At 50.9% G+C, this 14,115-nt stretch overlaps 1 protein-coding gene across 1 annotated transcript in view; it reads right to left on the bottom strand.

Moving 5' to 3' along the window:
* tgfbr1b (transforming growth factor, beta receptor 1 b) overlaps positions 1–13,059 on the bottom strand; it is a 119,075-nt gene extending 106,016 nt beyond the window's left edge. Inside the window, exon 1 of the mRNA XM_038809801.1 lies at positions 12,898–13,059. Within this exon, the coding sequence (XP_038665729.1) occupies positions 12,898–12,973 (76 nt within the window). The 5' untranslated portion in view covers positions 12,974–13,059. The remainder of the gene's footprint in view (positions 1–12,897) is intronic.
* Between the last annotated feature and the right edge of the window lie 1,056 nt (positions 13,060–14,115).

The raw sequence follows: 14,115 nt of genomic DNA, 5'->3' as shown, positions 1-14,115 counted from the left end.
CACGGGGAGGACGTGCAGACTCCGCACAGACAGTGACCCAGCCGGGAATCGAACCTGGGACCCTGGAGCGGTGAAGCATTTATGCTAACCACCATGCTACCCACGGTATTATCTCATGGTCAAGTATGTCATAAAGCAGTGTTTGGGGGGGGGGGGGGGGGGGGGGGGGGGGCGCGAAGGTCAGCTGGCATGGGTCGCGCAGGTCAGCCGGCGTGTAAAAATGGGTCCCCGAAAAAAAAGTTTGAAGAACACGGTCATAAAGGGTCAGAGCTGTCTGGTTCAGATGTCAAATAATGGAGGAAATTTCTGCTGAAGCAAGGTTGCAAAAGAGATGGTACTTGGCAACGACAGAATCCATTCTTTCTTTTTTAAGAAAAGGGATTTGAAGGAGGGGGGGGGAAAAATAGTACCCATGAGAACCCGTGGAAACATGAAATACCCAAACCTCCATATTGTACCTTGCCAAGTCTTTACCATCAATATTTTGCGGTAGGACCAGGGAAGCAGAAATAAAGAGAGCATTTTGTGACCAGAAGCAAATGGTAGAAAGTAAACAAATTTTTATTTTTATCGAAAGCTACAAGTAAAACCACTTCCACTGTGACCCAGAAATTGAATCTTATGAGCACCCATTCAGTGATGTAATCCTATTTTCCAGACAAGCTGTGCTAATGGCCCTCATCACTCAGAGTTGCTCCAAATAGTAGACAATTCCATGCTAGGACTTGTGCCTAAAAGGAAAATGATCGAGACCTCAAAAGTCAAGGGATAAAGACATTCACTCCACCATTCCGAGATGTATTCAAATCCAGCACCAGATGTTACGCAGCAATACAACTAAATGATTAATCTAGCAGTGTATCCACATTATCGGTATGAACGCTTACGCCGAGTGCTGTTACAATCTCAGTAGAGACAAATAACTTTTTAAAAGATATTCAAATTCTCAGTTGGCAACCTAAAGCAAGCACTCACACTTTAGACCAAAATTACAAGCCATACTCCCCGTTCAACCAAGAATTCCTTTTCTACGCAGGTCACTTGACGTTTGCAATTCTTGTAGAACCAAACAAAAGGGGTGTCACAGCTCCCAGGAATTCATTCCAATTCTCCTTCTCCAAACCAAGAACTCCCCTGGTTCTTGCTGGTGCTCTGCTCCTGGTCTTTTCTGCTGACCGATTCTCTTCATACCTTCTCCAAGTTGCTCTGGGCATACTCTCGTCCCACAACCTGTTTCCATGGCAACGAGACATAAAAGGCCTATTCCCAGATATACCCCATCTCAGATTAGACTTGTATCAAACACGATTCTGTCATTACACCATGTACTTAAATTGTGTATTTATTGTATGACCTATGTTTTTAATGGATGGAACGATTTGCCTGGACTGTACACAGAACAATACTTTTCACTGTACCTCTGTACACATGACAATAAATCTAAATGCCACATCTCAACTCCAGCAAGTTACCCACATGTAACAACCAGAAACTGTTATACCGACATCCCCTTCAATCCAAAACCAAATCATCAAGATCCTGGAAAACATGGACCATTTTTCATACCTTGGGAGCCTCCTGTCAAGATAGATATGACAAGATTCTCCAACAGGCCAGGCCTTTGGCTGACGGAGGTAAACAGTATTTGTGTACCAAGATCTCAAACATAGGAATAAGATCGTGCTTTACCACAGCAGTGATCCTTGTACTTCTAAATGCTTTCCAAATTTGGACAACCTACAGAAAGGGCACCTCAAAGTACTGGTGAATTACCACCACTGATGCCTTTGTAATAACAGCAGTACTTCTCCCAAGCCAACCTACCCAGCAACGAAGCGTTAATCATGCAAAACCAGCTTCACTAGACAGGGCATGTCATTTATTGCCGAACACAGACGCCCAAAGTAAAAGAGACTCCCAGGAGAAATACTCGAGGAATGCCCTTAAAGCATCTGTGAAGATGTCAAACATTCCTACCGACTCATGCGATTCCCTGGCTCGTGACCGACCAAAAAGAAGGTGGTTCACATGGGAGACTCATCAGGAACACGCAGCAGCAAAGTCCAGGTGTTGAAGGAAGCACACAAGCCTCCAAAAGTGCCATCCACTCAACCCTACAAGCACGTCCTACCCCATGTGGCAGAGTTTGCAGGTCACACATTGGATTTATCAGCCAGCTCAGAACCTGACAAATCAGAGTGGAAACAAGTAATCCTTGATCACAAGCGACTGCCAAGATGATTCCCAGTGGGGCATACAGAATTGAGGAGGACATCGATAGGGTAGACAGGAAAAATACCTTCCCCTTAGTAGGTGGGTCAATAACCAGGGGCATAGATTTAAGTTAATGGGCAGGAGATTGAGAAGGGATTTGAAGGAAAAGCAGGGGCAGCAGGGTAGCATGGTGGGGGGGGGGGGGGGGGGGGGGGGGGTTGGGTTACGGGTATAGGTGGATACGTGGGTTTGAGTAGGGTGATCATGGCTCGGCACAACATTGAGGGCCGAAGGGCCTGTTCTGTGCTGTACTGTTCTATGTTCTATGAAAACTATTTTCTAGCCAAAGGGTAGTGAGAATTTGCAACTCACTTCTTGAAAGGCTGGTAGAGGCAGGAACCCTCACAACATTTAAGAAGCATTTAAATGAGCACTAGAAACGCCATAGGACAAGTGCTAGCAATTGAGATTAGGATAGGTGCCTGATGGCCAGCAGACAGTGGGCCTATGGGCCTCCTTCTGTGCTGTATGACTCTAAGACTCTATAGAAATGCAAATTAATTATCTTTCGTTTTAAACCTGTCCATTGATCTGAAGTATATGGATAATTTAAAACCTTCCTTTGTTTACCAGGTGCCTCCAAACATTCTAGAGAAATTACAAGAATAATTTCAGTTCCCCTGGTTTACACTTTTTTCAAACCCCCTCCAACACAGTAGCACAGTTGCTTCACAGCTCCAGGATCCCAGGTTCGATTCCCAGCTTGGGCCACTGTCTGTGCGGAGTCTGCACGTTCTCCCCGCGTGTGTGCGGGTTTCCTCCGGGTGCTCCGGTTTCCTCCCACAGTCCAAGGTTAAGTAGATTGGCCATGATAAATTGACCTTAATGTCAAAAAGGTTAGGTGGGGTTACTGGGATAGGGTAGAGATATGGGTTTAAGTGGGGTGCTCTTTCCAAGGGCAGGTGCAGACTCAATGGGCCGAACTGTCTCCTTCTGCACTATAAATTCTATGATTCTCCCAAGATACCTTATCAGACAGCCTGTCTACTCAAGCAACTATAAATCGGAAGTGTGAATACCTCTCACCACCATCTCAGCAACCTAAAGGACTTCCTCTTTGATTTGTAACTTCAGACCTATAATGGCAAATTATCCAGATCAAGAAGATGAAAGCAAATTACTGCAGATGCTGGAATCTGGACAAAAACAGAAAATCCTGGACAATCTCAGCAGGTCTGACAGCATCTATAGAGAGAAAAGGTAGCTAACCTTGAGTCTGAATGACTCGTTTGACAAAGAGTCAAAACATTAGCTCTTTTTTTTCTACAGATGCTGTCAGACCTGTTGAGATTGCCCAGTATTTTCTGTTTTTGTTTTATCCAGATCAATTTTTATTTTCATCTATCACACATTGAAAATCAGTCTCCCGAACAACATTATATACAAAAAGTTACAATCCCAATCATACTGTAATTACACTTTAACACCATACGTCAATAAACTGTGATCAGATCAAGATTTCCCCCAGGTCACCTGATTTCTCCTCCCCTGTCTGCTTGAGCTCCGAGAATCATAGCGTGGTTCCAGCACAAGGAGGGCCATTTGGCCCCTCGTCTCTGCGCTGGCTCTCCAAAGGAGCATTTTACCTGGTGCCATTCCTTTTCACTCATCTTCTCTACTGAGTAGCACTGCACTCCTGTATGCTTCACCCGATGCCTGTGTGTCTAGTATTTACATTGTGTATTTATATATGCCCTACGTTTTATTTCATGTATGGAAGAGCTGTCTGGATTGTGCGCAGAATAATACTTTTTGCTGCACCTCGATACATAGAATATACAGTGCAGAAGGAGGGCCATTCAGCCCAGAGACTACATCAACCCACTTAAGCACTCACTTCAACCCTATCCCCTTAACCCTATACCCCTCCTAATCTTTTTGGACACTAAGGACAATTTAGCATGGCTAATCCACCTAACCTGCACATCTTTGGACTGTGGGAGGAAACCGGAGCACCCGGAGGAAACCCATGCAGACATGGGGAGAACGTGCAGACTCCACACAGAGAGTGACCCAACAGGGAATCGAACGTGGGACCCTGGCACTGTGAAGCCACAGTGCTAACCACTATGCTACCATGCTGCCCGTACATACACGTGACATTAAACAAATCCAATCCAGACTTCCGGTTGCGGCTATGACCAGCTAAGTCGCACGTTTGGCTGCTCCTGTTAGGAAGGTGTTTTCGGGCCGATTGGAGGGCCCCTAACGGCGCTGGAACGGCAATTCCCGGTGGGGGAAGGTTCCCAGAGGAGAACCCCGTCAAATTTATGGTCGTCACCCGAAGTGGGGCAGGAAAAAAAGCGGCAGCAGCTCCCCGAAAAAAGCGGGGGAAGAAATCCAAAATGGCGGCCGGCTGCGCACCCGAGGACTGGAGGAAATGGGCGGAGGAGCAGCAGGCCGCTCTCCTGCGCTTCTTCACGGAGCTGAAAGTGGAGCTGCTGGAGTCGATGAACGCGACGACCACCAGGCTGATGGGGGCACAGGCGGCCCAAGAGGCGTCAATTCGGGAGCTGCAGCAGGAGATGACTGTGAGGGAGGAGGAGGCCACGGTCCTCGTGGGAAAGGTGGAGGTGCACGAGGCACTCCACCTGAGATGGCAAAACCGATTGGAGGAGATGGATACCCGCATGAGGCGGAAAAACCTGAGGATCCTGGGCCTGGCAGAAGGGCTGGAGGGGTCGGACCTCCAGGGGTATGTGGCAGAAATGCTGGGCTCACTGATGGGGGCAGGGGCCGTCTCTTCGCCCCTGGAATTGGAGAAGGCCTACAGAGTAATGGCCAGGAAGCCAAGGGCAAACAAACCCCCGAGGGCGGTACTGGTTCGGTTCCAGCGATTCAGTGACCGGGAGAGGGTGCTGAGGTGGGCCAAGAGAGAGAGGAGCAGCAAATGGGAGAACTCGACGGTGAGGATCTTTCAGGACTGGAGTGCGGAGGTGGCAAAGCGGCGGGCCCGGTTCAACCGGACGAAGGCGGTGCTGCATGCCAAGAGAATTAGATTCGGGATGCTGCAGCCAGCGCGCTTGTGGGTGACCTACAAGGACCAGCACCACTATTTCGAGTCCCCGGAGGAGGCGTGGGCCTTTGTCCAGGAAGAAAAGCTGGACTCGAACTAGAACCAGGGGATACTTGGCGGTCGTTGCCGCTCTGGTACTTTAAGCTGGACACGTGGCTTTCTGTTGGTTGGATTTTCACTTGGCCGTATTTTTGGACCCTTTTTGTTCTCTATACCAGTTTTTTCTCTCTTTTTCCTGTTATTTATAATGTTATGGTGGGAGGGCGGGGTGGGGGGGGGGGGGGGGGGGGGGGGGAGTGCCGGGGGTATGTGTTTCTTGTGGGGGTTTTGGTTGTTTTGTATTTATCGGTGGGAGATCGGGGACGGGGGTGGAACTGAAGATGGAGGGGCGGGGAGGGGCAGGGCGAAAGCGCGGGCTTTCCTCTGGTTTCCCGCGCACGGGACAGAGGAGGGAGGGGGGTGGGAGTAAGGGGCGTGGTCAGCAATGGCTCCCTTTCCCGCGCTGGAGCGGGGTCAAGGAGGGGTGGTAAGGGGGGGGGGGGACGTCCCCCATGCCGGGAGGAGCCGGAGTGTGGCAGGGGCAGCCGGGTCAGCGTAAACCAGCTGACTCACGGAAGTACTATGGAGGGTGCGTCGCGGCTAGGAAGGGTCCTAGCCTGGGGGGGGGGGGGGGGGGGGGGGAGGGGGGGGCCACCGGGTTGCTGCTGAAAAGGCCAGGGAGGAGAAGTTGAGGACTGGAGGGGTGGGGGGGGGGGGGGGGGGGGGGCACGCCATCGCCATGGGGAGCGGGTCAGAAAGGGAGGGCTGACTCGGGGCGAGCAGGTGACAGGATATGGCTAGTCGGCGGGGGAAAGGGGCGGGCTGCCCTTCGACCCGGCTGATCACTTGGAATGTGAGGGGGCTGAATGGGCCGGTCAAGAGAACGAGAGTAATCTCGCATTTGAAGGGGCTGAAGGCGGATGTAGCAATGCTACAAGAGACCCATTTGAAGGTGGCGGACCAGGTCCGCCTGAGAAGTGGGTGGGTGGGACAAGTGTTCCACTCAGGATTGGACGTAAAGAACCGAGGGGTGGCGATCCTGGTAGGGAAGAGGGTGTCGTTCGTGGCGGCGGAGGTGGTGGCGGATAAAGAGGGTAGACATGTCATGGTGAAGGGTAGGCTGCAGGGGGAGAAAGTGGTGGTGGTTAACGTGTATGCCCCGAACTGGGACGACGCTGGCTTCATGAGGCGCCTACTGGGCCTCATTCCGGACCTGGAGGCAGGGGGCCTGATCATGGGGGGGGGACTTCAACACAGTGCTGGACCCCGTGTTGGACAGATCGAGTTCAAGGACGAGTAGGAGGCCGGCAGCGGCAGAAGTGTTAAAGGGGTTTATGGAGCAGATGGGAGGGGTGGACCCCTGGAGGTTTGGGAGGCCGAGGGCGAGGGAGTATTCCTTTTTCTCCCATGTCCACAGAGTCTATTCTAGAATTGACTTTTTTGTATTAAGCAGGGGACTGATCCCGAAAGTACGGGAAGTGGAGTACTCGGCCATAGCGGTCTCAGACCACGCGCCACACTGGGTAGATTTGGAAATGGGAGAGGTGCGAGACCAGCGTCCGCTGTGGCGTCTGGATGTGGGGTTGCTGGCGGATGAGGAGGTGTATAAGAGGGTCCGGAAGAGCATTGAGAGATATCTGGACATTAATGACACGGGGGAGGTGCAGGTGGGGATGGTATGGGAGGCCCTGAAGGCGGTGATCCGGGGGGAGCTGATCTCCATACGGGCACATAGGGAAAGGAGGGAGAGACAGGAGAGGGAGAGGCTGGTGGGGGAGCTTCTGGACGTGGATAGGAAGTATGCGGAGGCACCAGAGGAGGGGCTGCTGGGGGAACGGCGTAGTTTGCAGGCTAAGTTTGACCTGTTGACCACCAGAAAGGCGGAGACACAGTGGAGAAGGGCACAGGGCGCGATTTAGGAGTATGGGGAGAAGGCGAGTAGGATGCTGGCGCATCAGCTCCGCAAGCGGGATGCGGCTAGAGAAATTGGGGGAGTGAGGGAGAGGGGTGGGAACATAGTGCAGAAGGGGCCAGAAGTAAATGGGGTTTTCAGAGACTTCTATAAGGAGCTGTATCGGTCAGAGCCGTCGACGAGGGGAGGGGGGATGGAGGGCTTCTTGAACAAACTGAGGTTCCCCAAGGTCCAAGAGGAGCTGGTAGAGGGGCTGGGAGCGCAGATAGGGCTAGAGGAGCTAGTCAAGGGGATTGGGCATATGCAGTCGGGGAAGGCGCCGGGGCCAGACGGGTTCCCGGTGGAATTTTACAAAAAATATGCGGATCTGGTGGGCCCTGTGCTGGTGCGAGCCTTCAACGAGGCATGGGAGGGGGGGGGCTCTGCCCCCGACAATGTCGCAGGCACTGATCTCTCTGATCTTGAAGCGGGATAAGGACCCCGTGCAGTGTGGGTCATATAGGCCTATCTCGCTCCTGAATGTGGACGCCAAGCTGCTGGCAAAGATCCTGGCTACCAGGATAGAGGATTGTGTGCCAGGGGTGATACACGAGGACCAGACGGGTTTTGTGAAAGGGCGGCAGCTTAATACGAACGTGCGGAGACTGCTAAACGTCATCATGATGCCGGCAGTGGAGGGGGAGGCGGAGATAGTGGTGGCATTGGACGCGGAGAAAGCATTTGATAGGGTGGAGTGGAAGTACCTGTGGGAGACGCTGGAGCGGTTTGGATTTGGGGAGGGATTTATTAAATGGGTGAAGCTGCTCTATTCGGCCCCGACGGCAAGTGTAGTGACAAATGGTAGGAGATCGGAGTATTTTGGGCTCCACCGGGGGACCAGACAGGGGTGCCCCTTGTCCCCCCTGCTCTTCGCACTGGCAATTGAACCGTTGGCGATGGCACTGAGGGGCTCAGGGGGGTGGAGAGGGCTGACAAGGGGCGGGGAGGAGCACCGGGTATCGCTATACGCGGACGACCTGCTGCTATACGTGGCAGACCCAGAAGGGGGAATGCCGGAGGTGATGGAACTGCTAGCAGAATTTGGGGACTTTTCGGGGTACAAGCTAAACTTGGGTAAGAGTGAGGTATTTGTGATACACCCAGGGGACCAGGAAGAGGGAATCGGGAGACTCCCGTTGAAGAGAGCAGGAAAGAGTTTTAGATATTTAGGGGTGCAGGTGGCAAGGAACTGGGGGACTCTCCACAAGTTGAACTTCACTAGGCTGGTGGAACAGATGGAGGAGGAATTTAAAAGGTGGGACATGGTGCCGCTGTCGCTGGCGGGTAGAGTGCAGTCCGTTAAAATGACGGTCCTCCCAAGGTTTTTGTTTTTATTTCAGTGCTTGCCCATCTTCCTCCCTAGGGCCTTCTTCAAAAAGGTGACGAGCAGCATCATGAGCTACGTGTGGGCGCATGGCACCCCAAGGGTGAGGAGGGTCTTCTTGGAGCGGAGTAGGGAGAGTGGGGGGCTGGCATTACCCAACCTTTCGGGGTATTACTGGGCGGCTAATGTGTCGATGGTGCGCAAGTGGATGATGGAAGGGGAGGGGGCAGCTTGGAAACGAATGGAGAGGGCGTCCTGTGGCAACATAAGCCTGGGGGCCCTAGTAACGGCGCCATGGCCGCTCCCTCCCACGAGGTACACCACGAGCCCGGTGGTGGCGGCCACCCTCAAGATCTGGGGGCAGTGGAGGCGACACAGGGGGGAAGTGGGAGGTCTGATGGAGGCACCGTTAAGAGGGAACCATAGATCCCGGGGAACATGGACGGGGGATTTCAGAACTGGCACAGGGTGGGCATCAGGCAGCTGAAGGATCTGTTTGTAGATGGGAGGTTTGCGAGCCTGAGAGAGCTGGAGGAGAAATTCGGGCTCCCCCCGGGAAACGTGTTTCGACATTTGCAGGTGAAGGCATTTGCTAGCCGCCAGGTGGAAGGGTTCCCCTTGCTCCCCAGCAGGGGGCGAGCGATAGGGTGCTCTCGGGGGTCTGGGTCGGAGGGGGGAGGATATCGGACATATACAAAGTAATGCAGGAGGCTGAGGAGGCATCAGTAGAGGAGCTGAAAGCCAAGTGGGAGGGGGAGCTGGGAGAGCAGATAGAGGATGGGACATGGGCTGATGCCCTGGAGAGGGTTAATTCTTCCTCCTCGTGTGCGAGGCTTAGCCTCATTCAATTTAAGGTGCTACATAGAGCCCATATGACGGGGACAAGGATGAGTCGGTTCTTTGGGGGTGAGGACAGATGTGTCAGGTGTTCGGGAAGTCCAGCGAACCATGTCCATATGTTTTGGGCATGTCCGGCACTGGAGGAGTTCTGGAAGGGGGTGGCAAGGACGGTGTTGAGGGTGGTGGGATCCAGGGTCAAACCAGGATGGGGACTAGCGGTCTTTGGGGTTGGGGTGGAGCCGGGGGTACAGGAGGCGAGAGAGGCCGGAATACTGGCCTTTGCGTCCCTAGTGGCGCGAAGAAGGATACTGATACAGTGGAAGGACGCGAGGCCTCCAAGCGTGGAAACTTGGATTAATGACATGGCAAGCTTTATCCAGTTGGAAAGGGTCAAATTCGCCCTGAGAGGGTCGGTACAAGGGTTCTTCAGGCGGTGGCAGCCTTTCCTCGACTTTTTGGCTCAAAGATAGGGTGCAGAGGTCGCAGCAGCAGCAACCGGGGGGGGGGGGGGGGAAAGAGTGGCAACAACGGGTGTGGTGGGTTATTTAAGGTTGTAATGCGGACGAATTTGTTCGCAGTTCATGTTTGATGTTAATTGTTGCTTTGTTTGTTTTTTGGGGGGGGGGGGGGGGGGAGGGACAGCGCGCGCGGGGGATACCTGTTAAGAGGGAATATTGTGTAATAGTCTATGGTTAGGGGGGGTAAATATTTTCTTGTAAAAAATCTCTTCAATAAAAATTATTTTAAAAAAAACAAATCCAATCCATAAAAGTCACCTGAAACACAAGCTACACTTTATTACACCAATAACACCCAAAAAAGACAACTATGAGTATTAGAGTAAATCACCAGCAATATATTTTTTGCAACATGTGTTTAACACAGCCAAGCCTCCTGTGTTGCACAGGTATTCCCAATATCATGTAAATGCAGAAAGATTGCTCCAGGTGCTTACCACAAATAATAAACTTCATACAAAGATAAAAAAAGAGAAGCAGTACCCGTCTGTTCAAACATAAAATCCTACAGACACCAACCACTTTGCTGGTATTTCTACCACACCCCATCTGTCCTCACTTGCAAGTTGTTTTTGTCCATTTCCAAAGTCGACGGCTACCTTTAATTTTGGTGCCTCACACAATTCAGATCTCTCTGCCACTTCTAATAATTCAAGAGCGTAGTGCTCCATATTCCTCGATACTGTTTCTCTTACAAGTCTTTCATTCACTTTTCCCATACTTTCAAACAATGCCTCTCTTCCTTCACAAGACACAACACAGTTACTTCAGCATCACAATGCCCCAACTTCCATCTAATTTAATGCATGATCTTAACTTGCCATTTAAAACCAAATGTCAAGATGTTAATGTAGAATTAACATATAAAATGCATTTCATAACTGTAGTTCAACAATCACTCTTAAATCAGAATTACTTGCATGCAGCAGCCTCCAAGGTTTTGGATGCAGCATGTCTTAGAGCACCTAATACAAGTACCACATAGATGCACACGTTCAAGGAAAATATATTTAAAACTGCAGTACTTTAAAAGGGTGACAGATTTATTTCAAACTGAGTGACCTTCTCAGACCATTAGCAGTGCATTTTGACATCAACAACCATAGTCACAAACTCAATGACATTCAGAACTCTTAAGAAAAGAAATTAATTGGTTTGAACCAGTGGAAATGTGAAGCAAACAAAGTCTACATTCATTAGCATCACCTCAACTTTGTTGTGCATTAGCCATGCATCTGAAACAAGGGAGGGGGGTTCAATCCTCAACCTGCTTCTTAATATTCACATATCTAAGTGAATGATCACATTCTATTAAGCTAAATGTTAATAATACATGTATAATCGGGGCAACACATTGGCACAGTGGTTAGCACTGCTTGCTTACAGCACTGAGGACCCAGGTTCAATCCCAACCCCCTGTACATGTGGTGTTTGCATATTCTCCCCGTGCCTGCGTGGGTTTCACCCCCACAACCCAAAGATGTGCAGAATAGGTGGATTGGACACTAAATTGCCCCTTAATTGGAAAAAAATGATTGGGTACAAATAATACATGTATTATAAGTTTTAATAGAGTACATTACTTGCAGGAATGACAATTATGGTGGAACTAAACACTCCCGAGGGCTTTTTGCAGCTATGCTACTTAGCTGCCCTCAAGAGCTTTAATATCATTTTCTAAAAAATTGGGGGCACACACATCCATATGACAGATTCTGCCTCCTTTAGACTGACAGTGCACTAGCTTATCCTTTGAGTTTCACAGCCCACCTCCAACCTGTGAAACTAGATTTAACAATTGTAAACAGTGCCATGGTTGACATATCAAACAATTAGAATTTTACTTCAAAGGATAATTCAAATTAAAATATACTGGCAAGTTAAGATTTGCATTGTATTTATTACATCCACTTTATAATTTGCTTAAGCATTACACCTATTCATAACCGTGGGACTTCCCTCTACATTAGAAACACATCAATGTAAATTGTTCGATTAACTTATGCCACCTAAAGAAAACGCAATGCTGCAGTGAGCAACACTACAAAATCAGACCCAGTTCGGTCAAATTGCTCTCCTAACAGTTTGGTCAAATTGCTCTCCTAACAGTTTAAGAAACATCCGTTTGAAGGAAATCGGTCACCAATTTCAAAGGAACGCAAGACCAAAATTCTCATCGGATAGAACATTTCACAAGACTTGTTCCGCATTTCCAAAGACGTTACGTCCTGCACTAATGGTCAAGTTATTTCCCCAAAGCTAAAGGAACGTGTGTAACTACTGAAAGGAAAGGATTTTTTTTTTAATCCACGAAGCAGGCGTACACAACTTATGTTCCCTACTCTCTATTTCCAGCCTTTGCCACTTTTATCTCCAATTGAGGTTGTATTCAAACTCCGACAGTCAAATGAATGAGGATAAAAAATGCAGTCCCTCTGAACCAGCTTGTAAACCTCCCCAACGCGAGACCATCCAAGCTTTGCGGAGAGAAGCACAGGCTGCAGAGATGGGAGAGCTGGGGGGTCGCCATTTCCAACTGAGGCCGAGAGTATGTTTTCCCGGCTCTGCTGCCCTTTGTTGGACTGAGTGAGTGGTCAGCTCTGCCAGCCCTGGGATTCACCATAGCAACCACATCCGGGCCTGAATCCCCACTGACCTCCCGCCGGGGCCGGGGGGCTGCTCCCCCCAGGGTCACTGAGATGGGGGGCATTGAGCGCTCTTCCCCGGAGAGGGACATAAAACTTCTGAAGCCCGGGACTCTCCTTCGCCAGGCCGCTGTCTCTCACCCCGGTCTCTTCTCCCACCTCCTCCCGGGCCTCCCTGGAACAATAACGCCCCCCGCCCCCTCTCGCCGCAGCCCCTCGCCATGTTTGGAAGCAGCCAGACGACCAGCAACCTGTCCCCCACCTCTCCCGGCCCCGGGTCCGTCACTCACCCAGCACTCCGGAGGTACTGATCATGAGCAGCAAGCAACCGAGCGCCGCGCTCTCAGAAGCTCCCACTCCGGCCATGGTCCACAAAGCCCCACACACACCGTCAGGCACAGCCGCTACTTTGTACTAGGAGCAGGAGCCAGGCGCCGCCGCCGCCGAAGCCACATGACACAATCGCTGCCATTGGCTGAGCCGCCCCCTCCTCTCTGCCACCATGGATCGCTGTCTGCGATTGGCTGTTGGGCCTGGCTCGGCGGCACGCGGCGGCCCATTGGTCACCAATGATCCAATCAGAACGCGCCGCCCTGCCGCTAGCCTGAGAAAGTCCAGCGCTTTCCTATTGGAGGATATCGCAGCTGGATGACGCGAATACACGGTTTCCTATAGGGCAACACGGCGGAGGAGTGGGCGGAACCCACAGAAAACTGCCATCCTATTGGTTGCTGCTCACTGTCTCATGAGCACGCGCTCTCTGGTAGGCTGTCGATGCGGCCCTCCATTGGCCAGTCGCTGCTCACACAATAAGACAGCCCCTTTGATTGGACAATTCAGCACACTGGCACGGGCTAGGTGAAAGGCGTCCTCTGATTGGCTCGGCCTTTCCGTCCCTTCTTTCAATTGCCAATTGGCCTGAGGTGTTCCAAGGAGCCAATGAAAGCCCCGCCTTTTCTTTCCCCTCCCATTACCCTCTCCTTTAGCCTTGCACCAAACTCCTTTTGTTCTCCCCTCCCCCCCGACCTCTGTACTGCTGCTTTACTCGTTAAAGTCTTTCTCTAACTTCCCCCAGTTCTGGGGAGCTGAAACGAGCAACATGCTGGTGATGGTGGAAAGCTGAAATCAGAGTATCCCCAGGGGATGGTGAACCGCCACAGTCATGGTTCACATCGGTGCCAATGATATAGGCAGACAGAGGGGAGGGATGTGCAGACAAAATTTGGATTGGATTGGATTTGTTTATTGTAAATTTAGGGAGCTAGGTAGGAAATTAGTAAACAGGACATCAAAGATAGTAACCTCCGGATTACCCACCACGTACAAGTGGGTAGAGAAATAAGAGGATAGAGCAGATGAATATGTGGCTGGAGAGGTGGTGGAGGGGGAACTTTAGATTCCCAGGACTTTGAGATCCAATTCTGGAGGAAATACAGGTTGCACCGAAACAGACCTTTCCTTGTTGTGCAATGTGCGAGTGGTACAGAGAGGATTTAAACCAGGCTTGT

Source organism: Scyliorhinus canicula, chromosome 10 (genome assembly GCF_902713615.1).
Source record: "Scyliorhinus canicula chromosome 10, sScyCan1.1, whole genome shotgun sequence".
NCBI classification, from domain to species: domain Eukaryota; kingdom Metazoa; phylum Chordata; class Chondrichthyes; order Carcharhiniformes; family Scyliorhinidae; genus Scyliorhinus; species Scyliorhinus canicula.
The sequence above is the reverse complement of the archived record's forward strand: the minus strand, read 5'-3'. Positions and strand labels throughout refer to the sequence as shown.